Raw genomic sequence first — 11,479 nt, 5'->3', positions numbered from 1 at the left:
GCACCTACCATAGGCTGGTTCCTACTTTCCATCATTAGACATTCATTATCTCATTTCATGAGATAATAGTGGAGACTTGGAAAAAGTAATTTGGCCACATTCGTAGATCTAGTAACAGCTAACATTTGAGACCAGTTTCATCTGATTGCCGAGCCCATGCTTTCCCACCCCTGCACTCCGGTGTGTCTGTCCTATGAGTCCAAAATAACAGCCCAGCACAGGGAGGAATATAGCACTACCCTGGGCCAGTGCTGCCTTCTTGGTGTTCAGACAGGAAGCAGCTCTGCCCAACTCCCAGTGAAAGTGGAATCAGGTTTTTTTTAAACAATGCTTTAACTGCCTTCTAACCCATTCAACCTCAGAAGCCAGCTTTTTAGGCACGTTTTGATCAGTAAGAGACAATAACGGTTTTGATTCCCACTGACTTTTAGCGGAACCCACCATTCCTTTGCACCTCTCCTTGGATAGATCCAAGCTCCAGGAAAAAAAAAAAAACCAAAAACAGTGAATGCCAGTGACCTTCCAATAAGGGCAACTCTTATTCCTTTGTGTGTTCCTCCACTTTGACCTCAACTTCTAAATTCAACCTTATGGGTCCAACAAAAGGCTGTTCCTTCTCTTTAACTCAGAGTCCCATAAAATAGCAATGATAAGGCTGATTCATCTACATTTTGAAACAACTTGTTTTTGTAGTTGTAGTATGGAAGCTATCAGTTCTATAATAATAGTACTTATGTAACATGATAATTAGAACAAAGTAACATTATAAAGGAGTAAGCAAGTAATATAATTAGCAATGGCCAACCAGAAAAAATCAGAGGATAACTAGACTCTAATATATTCTTTTATTCAACAAACCTATCCTTCATTCAGCTACTTTGTAATGTGAGGTTCTAGAGCAGCCCCTGTGTGTTGGCCAGGACCTGAAGCCCTCAAGTTTACAATACCATGTTTCTTTTTCTGAATTCTTGACTGGCTTTCTTCGACTGGGGCACAAGTGTCAAGAGACTGATGAATGTTTTTGTGTCCACAGATTTTGAGCCATATAAATTCATTGATAGCGAATTTCAAAACTGCTCATTTTCTCACAACAAGACGGGATGCCAGATTACCTTCGATGATGACTATAGTGCCTACTGGATTTATTTTGTCAACTTCCTGGGGACATTGGCAGTGTTGCCAGGGAACATCGTGTCTGCTCTCCTGATGGACAGAATCGGGCGCTTAACGATGCTAGGTATGTGCTTGATTTTATGTAAAATAAAAGAGCTGCCCTTGCCGTCTCTGGGGAGCCTGGTTCCCACTGTACTCCCTGCCCCGTAAGGGATTTGCATCCCACAGAGATGAGGAGAAATCCCTTAAGACCCTTCATTAGGACTAAATCTCAGCAAAAATTATGCCTAATTACATTTCATTTGAGCAGCTCCCATGAATTAACAGACTGAAGAACTAATTATGTGTGACTGATGTATATTCTTCCACTTAAGTAGCTGAGTAATTGATGATATGCATTTCCTGCTTGCTGTGTTCAGAAGGCAGTTGGAGAGGCAAACCTTTATACAGGTGAGCCTACCTGTACCTGAGCTGTTGGAGTCCAGACCACAGCCTCCCCGTGGGATTCAGGTTTGCTGAGAGATGACAAGGACCCAAGGATTATTCTTTCTAAGATGGCAGGAAACATGGCACCCTTTTGTCTTCATCGTTGGCAGGTGGCTCCATGGTTCTTTCGGGGATCAGTTGTTTCTTCCTCTGGTTGGGCAGCAGTGAGTCCATGATGGTAGGCGTGCTGTGTCTGTATAACGGATTGACCATCTCAGCCTGGAACTCTCTGGATGTGGTCACTGTAGAACTGTACCCCACAGACCGCAGGTATGTTGAAAGCTCCTTGGAACCCCTGAGAAGTCATAGAAAAATAAGCCAAACTGTCATTTCCCGAAGGACGTGAAAATCCAAAAAAAAAAAAAAAAAAAAAAAAAAAACCTGGTTTATGATGTCATAGTTTTCACTCATACATTTTAAAAAGAAAATGTCAGGGAATGTAGTTGCTAGTAGGAATAAGTAATTGGGCAGTGAAACTAGTGAAGACATTTACTTGTGTCCATGACTTGGTTTGTTGGCTGACGGTATGAAGTAGCCCATACTGAAGTCATGAGGGGAAGGGTTTGGACCACATTTTCAGCTCTTGGACCACATTTTCACTAGCTAATCAGTCCTGAGAGGACTCTTACTTTCCTTTGTAAGTGTCTGCATGAGCTCTGTATTAAGCAGCCACAGAGAAGTCTCTACACCATATCTCTTGACCTTCCTGGGAAGGTCAATGCCCAAATGTCTTGGGAAGGCGCAACACATTTCCAGTTATTACAACAACAACAACAACGATTGCTATTAGAACAAAGTTATGCATCAGTCCCACTGTGGAGATAAAGACTTTGCATCTTATATCAGAGAATGGACAAAAAGTTAGAGTTTTGGGGTCAAGCTGTAGCAGCTGAATAATTAAAATAATAAAAGCCCTGTTTTTCCATTTGACATGAGTAGACCAATGACATTTGCCCTCTTTTATTTTGTGTATACTTTGTCACCATGGAAACCCTCTCTGCTGAAGTATGGGGTCAGTATTTTCTGAACTTGGAAATGGAGGAGGGATTTTTCTAAGACTATGCAGAAACATTTGGGATGAGAATTTTCAATAATATCTATTACTGAGCTTATAGGAATGCTATAGGAACTATATACCCATCTCCCACAGAACATCTCAAACTCTGACAGATGTGTGCTTATCCAATGTTCTACTAGGCCCTCAGTAACCTCCTGCTGAGTATTTAGGCTCTGAAAGGAACCATATCCTCCAAATACAGCATCTCCTTTATTCATTCAACAAACATTAACTCTCTTTTGTGAGCAAGCTCCGGGGGTAGATGCCACAGGCCTTGGGATGAGGGTGCTGCCAAAAAGAAAGAAAGGAAGGAAGGAAGGAAAGGAAAGGAAAAAAAGTAAAGGAAAGGAAAAAAAGAAAAGGAAAGGAGGGAAGGAAGGGAGAAAGAGAAGGAAAGGAAAGATTAAGACAATGCAGTATCCAGTGAGCATTATTTTATCAACTTTCTTCCTGCAAATAGGGCCCAGATGTGGATTAAACTATACATTTAAAATAAACCCCTTAAAGGGGGCGCCTGGGTGGCTCAGTCGTTAAACGTCTGCCTTCAACTCAGGTCATGATTCAAACCCTGCATGGAACCCAGCATTGGGCTCCCTGCTTGGCAGGAAGTAGGCTTCCCACTCTGCCTGATTGTGTTCCTTTTCTCACTGTCTCTCTCTGTCAAAATCTTTAAAAAAAATTTTAATAAAATAAATAAACCCCTTAATGTTAAAGCAAGGCTATGGCATAGCCAGATACCTTTTTCTTATCCATGTAAGAGTTTGATACTATTTTAGATGAATCAGCTGCTTATCCCTCTACCAGAATGAATGAAAGGATGAATATTCTTCTATGGCAAAATCTGACTTAAAAAACAAAAAACAACAATTTGGGCAGTTTCCTCCAATGAGAAACATGGGCATGCTGTAATTCTGTTGTTAAAATTTGATATAATTCCAATGACAGAATTTGTTAGTAAAAACAGAAATTGCTATTTGTGTTTGTTTGCTATTTGTCTGCTCTAAGAAGCAGAGGATAGGACAGAACTAAACGTGTACAGATTTTAGTAGGAGACATGGCTGTGTGAGTGAAAACGGGGATGGAGGAGAAGTCTGGGCATGCTACAGGGAAGCCTGGACCCCAGGGAAGGAGTGAGGAAGGACAGTAGTGGGGACTGCCCCCCACCTCCTCTGGCAGTCTCAGGAGGGTTTGGCAAGACGATGGGGGGATAGAGCCGCTGGGGGTGGAGGATGACAGCATCTGCTTCCAGCAAGTCCTGTGTGTCCCAGGAACCGGCCAGCAGTAGTACTCCTAACATGTTCAGTTATTAGAGCAGCAAAACGTGGGGATGAATTTCTGAGCTCAGCAGCTGGGGCAGCGACTTGGATGTCCACAAGGCATACTGCAGCCACAGATATGCTGGTGGACATTCTGCAACTCTTACACAGATGTGAGTAGATAACATGCAGGAAATCAGTTTCCTCAGTGATGGAGAGCTAACTGGTCCTCCAGAGCATTTCTGCCAGAGCCCTAGTGGGAGATCCAGTACCATCTCTTCTGTTACAGGCAAAAACTTGCTCTCCTGTGTCTGCCATGCTCCCCTGGGCCACAGAAGGAGTCTTCATGGATCTCTGGCTTAGCTCTTAGAGGAAAACCCCAGTGGTGCTGAGTGCAGGCATCCTGTGGCCTCTTCTCCCCATAAAAGCAGAAAAGAATACATCTCAACAGGAATTCTGACTAGAGGTGGTGATATTTCATATCAGAACTTTAGCACTGCCAACTCCTAGCCCAGTTTCTGGAGTCTCCTTAATGATCAGAATAAGGCACTCTGATCCCAGGCCCTGAGCTAAAAAAAACAAAACAAAAAAAAAAAGTAACCTAGGGAGCCAGTTAACAGCCAGCTCCTATCAAAATCCCAGTCAGCGGCACCAGGGTAGCTAAGTTGGTTGAGCATCCAACTTTTGATCTGAGCCCAGGTCTTGATCTCAGGGTGGTGAGTTCAAGCCCCACATTGGGCTCCATGCTGATTTTTGTTAAAAACAAAAATCAAAAATCCCAATCAAAATTATTCTATTTGGGGAACATAATGTAAGGTATATAGTCTAAGCGCTATGACAGTTGAAATCTACATTTGTCAAACACGTTATAGATTTTACTTTTTATGTTATGCCTTTGACTTTTACTGGGGGCTACATTTGCCTTTACTGTGAAAACCCCAAGGAGGACAGGATACCATGCATTACAGTGCACACTTCCCTCTGTGCAGACGCTGCCCCCCCAATATGCAGGGAGCTCTATGGCCCCCTTCTGAGAAGTTGCTCTGCCCCTTCCTTTCATGTCATAAAAATAGGTAATTCTTCACATTTCATTCTCCGTTATGTAGGGAGGAGGCCTCTCTCTGCTAAATCTGCATGGTCTGGCTATATGCTTTGTTCCTTCTCATTCTGATTTACTCTCTTTTATTCCTATTATATTATTTTTTTTGTTTGTTTTTTATATGCTACCCTAAATTTTTTCCTAGAGAAGCAGGAAAGTTCAAGATTAAAATTATACATACTGAATAGCACTTTCCTATGCTTAAAAAATGAAACCAAAAAAAGCTATAAGCACTTTTTGTAAAGGAAAGCTCTGTTTTTCTATTGAAAGAATAATATTTCTCAATATTATACTTCTGGCCATGAGATGTGGGGGTTTTTCTTAATTTTCTGTAATTCACAGCAAACACCAGCTGAATGTCCTTCAATTTAACTCAGTTCTGACACTATTTGCCTGGTGACAGCATCAGATGCCACAGGCTAAGAGCTCAGTTCCCACCAGATTGTCCCCATTGCAGATGCCAAACACAAGTTAGGTTATCACCTGCACTTCTGACCCACTGGCCATAAATTGGAGTTCTCATGACCCTTCCTTGAGTTTGATCATTTGGTTGGCTCATAGAACTCAAGGGAATAGGGCGCCTGGGTGGCTCAGTGGGTTAAGCCGCTGCCTTCGGCTCAGGTCATGATCTCAGGGTCCTGGGATCGAGTCCCGCATCGGGTTATCTGCTCCGCGGGGAGCCTGCTTCCTCCTCTCTCTCTCTCTGCCTGCCTCTCTGCCTACTTATGATCTCTCTGTGTCAAATGAATAAATAAAATCTTTAAAAAAAAAAAAAGAACTCAAGGGAATATTTATTTACATTTACCAACTTTTTATAAGAAGATATAGAAAGAGCCAGGAAGAACCAGATGGAAGAGATGCAGAAGTGAGGTATGAGAGGAGGGCGAGTAGATTCCATGCTCCTCCAGCTGCAGGACCCTCCAGGACCTCCAGTGTTGACCAATCCGGAAGCTCAGCATCTTGTTCAAGATTTTTTTATAGTCCACCCGGCCATGCCTCTCACTCCTTCGCAGTTCCAACCTCTAATCACTTGTTTCTTCAACCCCCTCCTGAGGCTTTCTAGGCACCCCGCAAGTCACCTCATTAGCATAAACTCAGGCACCATGAGAAGGGTACCTTATGAATAACTGAAGGCATGCCTCTCACTCACATTTTAGGAGCTGGGAACCAGGACAGAGACAACATGTATTTCTTAGACTGTACCTTTCTACTGTGTCAATGTCACTATAATTCTTCTAGCTTCAAAAGCTTAGCATCAGAGTAAGCATAACACAATGATTGCCTGATGACATTTCAGCTTTTCTCCCAGGTTAGAAAGATCATGGACAGTAATGGCACCTGATAATTTGAGGGGCACAGAAGGGGATAGAAGAACCCTCACAAACACACATTTTAGTAGAGTCCTTATAAGATGCAATTTATTTATGGAGATGTGAGGAAATCAATTTTTTGGATAAAGCTTGAGGAGTATATTCTTTGATACTCTCTCACACCAAATATATGGTCTTTTCCAACACCAACCAATTCTCCAATTCTAACTCTACGTGGATCTGGTATCAGATCCTGCAAGTTAAAGAGCTCAGTCACACGAAACTCTCTATTTCAGATCCACTCTAAATGAGGTACCCAGGCAACTCACACTTCTGCCCAGCCAACTACAGATTTGTGACTTTCCACAACCCCAAAGAGGTTGGACCATGCTTACTAGACAAAGAAGTACCTAGGGTGAGGCACAGAAGAGTCTGAAGTGCGTGAGTCTCTGTTCCTGTGCAGTGAGGGCACACCACCATCCGCCTTCCATGGGAGTGCACTCACCAGTCTGCAAGCTCTCCAGATTTATAGAGGTTTCATCATGTAGGCATGATCAATTAAACCCTTGGTCATTGATGACTGAATTTGATCTCCATCACCTCTCCCCTCCCTGGAAGTTGGGGATTGGGTAAGAGGTTGAAATTTTAACTCTCTCTACACATGGTGGGTTATTTCCAGAGACCAGCCCCCAACAAGAAGCTATCTAGGAGTCCCTCAAATTAAAGCAGAAATGTTATGAAGTTATCTGTTATTATGCAGAAAAGCTGAGGTTTTAAAGACTGATACAACTCAGTCTTACCTGGAGCAGGTGAGGGCAAAATTGCTGCTCGGGGAATTCTGAAAACATGTACCACTTGTTCAGAAGGTGGGAATCTAGCAATCTCAATGTTTTTCCCTATAGATGAGGTGTTATTTCCTTTGGCTGCTTTCAAGATTTTTTTCTTGGTCTTGGCATGGATTTCTTTGGCTTGTTATATTTGAGGTTTACTCAGCTTCTTAGATCTGTAGGTTTGTGTCTCTTAACAAATTTGCAAGGTTTTCAGCCATTACATATTTGAATATTTTTCTCTTCTTCTGTCTGAACTCGAGTGACATGAGTATTAGACCTTTTGTGATCATCCCAAAGGTCCTTGATGCTTGGTTAATTTGTTTTTAGTCTATTTGCTGTTTCTATTCTTGGAAACTTTCTATTATTCTCTTCCAGTTCACTAATTATTTCCACTGACTCCTCCATTCTGCTGTTAAGCCCAATCACTAAGCTTTTTTCTATTCTTTCTATATGTTTTCTATATTTTATGTGTTTCAAGTCTGTTCATGATTGCTTATTGAAACATTATTATCATGACTACCTGGGAATCTTTGTCAGATAATGCTAAAATCTCTGTTATCTCTGGGTTGGCCTCTCTTAATTGTTGTTTTCTCAGTCTGTTTGATATCTTTCCAGTTGTTATTAGGATGAGTGATAGTCAATTGAAAAGCTATCTTCCTGTTATTGTATGAGACCTTAAATCTCTTGTAAACCTTTAGTTTCTGGACACCTGCCTGTGCGGAGAAATGGGTGCACTGCTTTATTACTTCCAGGTGGAGGTAGATGTCCAGTGTCCCACTCTACTGACATCCAAGAGGCTGGGTATCTTCATTATTGCTGGCCAGCAGTGGAGTCCAGGCTCCCCTCATGATCATGATATGATGGAGGGAAAGAAGGAAGAAGGGAAGGAGCTCTTTATTGGCCAGCAAGGGTGAAAGTCCCAGCTCCCTTCTCAGCCTCCTCTAATACCTCTTCAGTGACAATATGGAGTCACCTCATCACAGTTTTGTGAGGGTGGAAGTCAAGGGTCTTTCCTAGGCTTTTACTGGTTGGTCTAGCAGTTGGACTATAATTTTTCTTATGTTCATTTGGAGGAGAGAGATTATTATCTAAACATTCTCTGTCTGTCTTGTCTGCCCCATCCTGGTCCTTTGGCTAGAGAGAACAGGGTTTGTTGTGGCTTTTTAAATAATCCACAGCTGGTGATATTTCCACATTGCCATCTTCAGTCCTGAGTCTGAGATCGATGCAGCAAAAGAAAATGCAGGCAACTCCCCACCCCCAAGGTCCCTAGCGCCTCTGCCTTTTTTCTGTCTTTCAGAGTCGTCTTATGTTTGCTTTTTAATATCTAGTATCTTTAGCTATGGTTAGGAGGAATGCTCATGAAAGTATGACTGCTCCATCTCCGTATGAGTTTTAATATTGTTCACTTACTTACTTAACCTTTTCTTTTTCTCTTTTGAGTGTCTATGATACAACCATGAATAAGCCATTTGTGGTCATTACTCTCACAGAGCTTGTGGCAAGTGAGCATCAGGTACAATAGAATGAGGTCAGTGTCATTGTGAGGGAAGTACGTGGTGGTGTGAAAGCAGAGAAGAGGGCTTCTTGAAAGAACTGACATCTGACATCTGAGCTGAGACTGGGGAAAAAAGTAGATGAGAGCTGGGCAAAGAGATGGAGAAGGAACATTTCAGTCAGACGACATAGGAAATACTATCTGAAAACCTCTAGAGGTAAAAGAGTCAACAGAGGTAAGCAAGGAACAAATCAGGAAAGAGCTTGTAAATTGCATCATCCTAAGGGTGATGGAGAGCCTTGAAGTGTTTTAAGAAGAAGAGAGAAGAGATCAGGCAAGGTCTGGTTTACTCTGGTGCCCAGAAAGGAGGCAGGAGGACCAGTTCAGATGCTGAAAATAGTAATGTGAACTAGAAAAATGTGGGTAGGAAAGGAGCAAAATCAACATTCAGCATGTTCACGGTATTTAGAGATATAATAAACAAAACTTCATGGTAAGTTAGATGGTGGGGTAAGGAAGGAGATCATCAGAGATCATTCCAGTTTCTGCTTGTGCAGTTGAGGGGATGGTGATGGTCATTTTGAGACTGGGACACAGGAGGGAGAGAGACAGTTTGGGCTGGGGTCAGGAAAATAATGAGCTGCCATTGTGGACATGTTTGGTTTTCATGTGAATGTAACATTGTCTGATAGTCATTTGGATAATTTTGTCTGGATGACAGAAAGACACCTGAGCTGGGGATAGAGTGTTCATTCACTAATTCTTTAAACAGATGATTTTGGAATATGTATCATGTGGCAGGAATTATTCTGGTTCTTGAGGTAGAGCAGTGAACAAAACAGACAGAAAACCCTGGCTTGATAGAGCTTATGTTCTACTTGGGAAAAGACAGTCAATAAGTTAAGTAAAGTAGATATATCAAATAGTCCTAAATGCTATAGAGAAAAATAAAACTACATATGGGCAGAGAGAGCATCGGGGTCTGGGGAATTATAATTGTTAACAGGATGGTCTAAGAATATGCCACTGTAAAAGGTGACATTTGAGCAAAGATGCAGGAAGATACTTAGGAAGAAAACATTCCCGGCAGCAGCAACAGTGAATGCAAACATCCTAAGCTGTAAGTGCAGGAGACCAGTGGGAGGAAGGGCAAAGAAGCTTGTCACATTGGAGCAGCCTGACCAAAGAGGACGGTAAGAGGCAATATGTCAGAGTAGACATGAAGGACTTCAAACTTCATGAAAATCCATGGGAGGGTTTGGGGCCAAGTAACGACATGATCTCATGTATGTTTAAAAGGAGAACTGGCTTTTGTGTCTGATATACGCCACAGACGTTGAGGCGGCTGGGTGCCTCTGTTGGTTAAGCAACTGCCTTTGGTTCAGGAGTCCCAGGATGGAGTTCCACTCAGCAGGGAGTCTGTTTCTCCCTCTGCCCCTCCCCCACCATGCTGTCCCTCTCTCTCTCTCTCTCTCTCATTGTCTCTCAAGTAAATAAGTAAAATCTTTTAAAAATATATACTACAGAGGATCTGAGGTGGAATCAGGGAAAGTAATTAGGAGTGCACTATAACAATTCTCGTAGGATACAGTAGTGCTAATGGACGTGGTAAGAATTGGTTAGATTCTACAAATAAGTTGAAGACCAACAGGCATTGCTAAAAGATTGGATGTGAGATATGGTGTAGGTGTGGGGGGAATACTCAGAATGATCTCAGGGGTTTTGACCAGAGCTACTGAAAGGCTGTGGGGGTGCCTTGGCTGAAATAGGGAAGACTGTGTAAGAAGGAAGTTAAGGAGGAAGCATCAGGAGCTCAGTTTTGTTTCCATTAAGTCTGAGATGCTATGGAATATCCAAATGGAGATGTCAACTAGGCAGTTGCATGTATGAGACCAGAATTCAGAGAAAGGCCTAGGTGTAAGGTAAAAATTTGAGCCCTTTCAGAGTACAGATAAATTTTAAAGTCATGATGTCAGATGACACCATCAAAGGACAGCGTGTAGGTAGAGAAGAGGGGAGTTTGAGGACTTAGTCCAGAGACACGGGAGAATTCAGAGGTCTAGCTGATGAGAAGTCAGGAAGAAAGATTGAGAAGGAGCTAGGAGTGAGATAAAGAGAAAAGGCATAAGTTGGGTCCTGGGAGCACAGTGAAGAAAGTAGTTCAGGAGGCAGTGATCAGGCATGATAGATGCTGGTGATGGACCAAAAAGATGAGGGGAATTGATGACTCAAATTGGGGTTATGGCAGCAACCAAATTACCAGCGTGACAGTAAAAATAGGGTCCTGCTTACTAGTATCACAGCAAAAGCCCAGTGGCCACACTGCCATCCGCACAACAAGTGATCCTGAGGGAAGCCCTGGATTGACCTACCTTGAGGTTTAGTGGACCTCTGCTCCCCAGACAGGGCTGGGACATGTTTGAAGATAAGCAGCCATCCCTTTGTTCTTCTGCCTTCTTGTGACATCACTCTTCTGGTTCCTGGGCTGGTGACAGTATGTGGACTATAGGATTAGAGAGGCCTGGCGGGTAGTGCAAGGCAAAGGAAACAGAAAACAGAGGCCTTCAGAAGAATGTGTCTGAGAGGTCAAAGGGACTCTTCTGGGGGTAAATCCGTCAAGGTAAGCAGATCCAGAGTCACCAGAACAGGTAATATTAGAGGCCACAGGATTAATATACAGGCTAGAAGATAAGGAGGGGTTCAGTGGGCCAGAAACTCAGGCCAGGAGAATAGAGAACAAAAACCCAGCCTGTCCACACGTGGTCAAGGAGGTAAGAAGGAGGAGGCATCATCGCCTTGCAAAAATGAGGCCTGACACCAAGGAAAGGCT

General features: G+C 42.7%; 1 protein-coding gene across 2 annotated transcripts in view; it reads left to right on the top strand.

Moving 5' to 3' along the window:
• The window catches only part of SV2C (synaptic vesicle glycoprotein 2C), a 236,681-nt gene that overhangs the window by 213,494 nt on the left and 11,708 nt on the right, over nt 1-11,479 (top strand). For both annotated transcript variants that reach the window (XM_032335926.1, XM_032335925.1), the window contains exons 11-12: nt 1,034-1,237; nt 1,710-1,869. In XM_032335926.1, coding sequence (XP_032191817.1) covers nt 1,034-1,237; nt 1,710-1,869 — 364 coding nt within the window. The remainder of the gene's footprint in view (nt 1-1,033; nt 1,238-1,709; nt 1,870-11,479) is intronic.

Source organism: Mustela erminea, chromosome 3, assembly GCF_009829155.1.
Source record: "Mustela erminea isolate mMusErm1 chromosome 3, mMusErm1.Pri, whole genome shotgun sequence".
Taxonomy (NCBI): Eukaryota; Metazoa; Chordata; class Mammalia; order Carnivora; family Mustelidae; genus Mustela; species Mustela erminea.
This window is presented reverse-complemented; position numbering and strand designations above follow the sequence as displayed.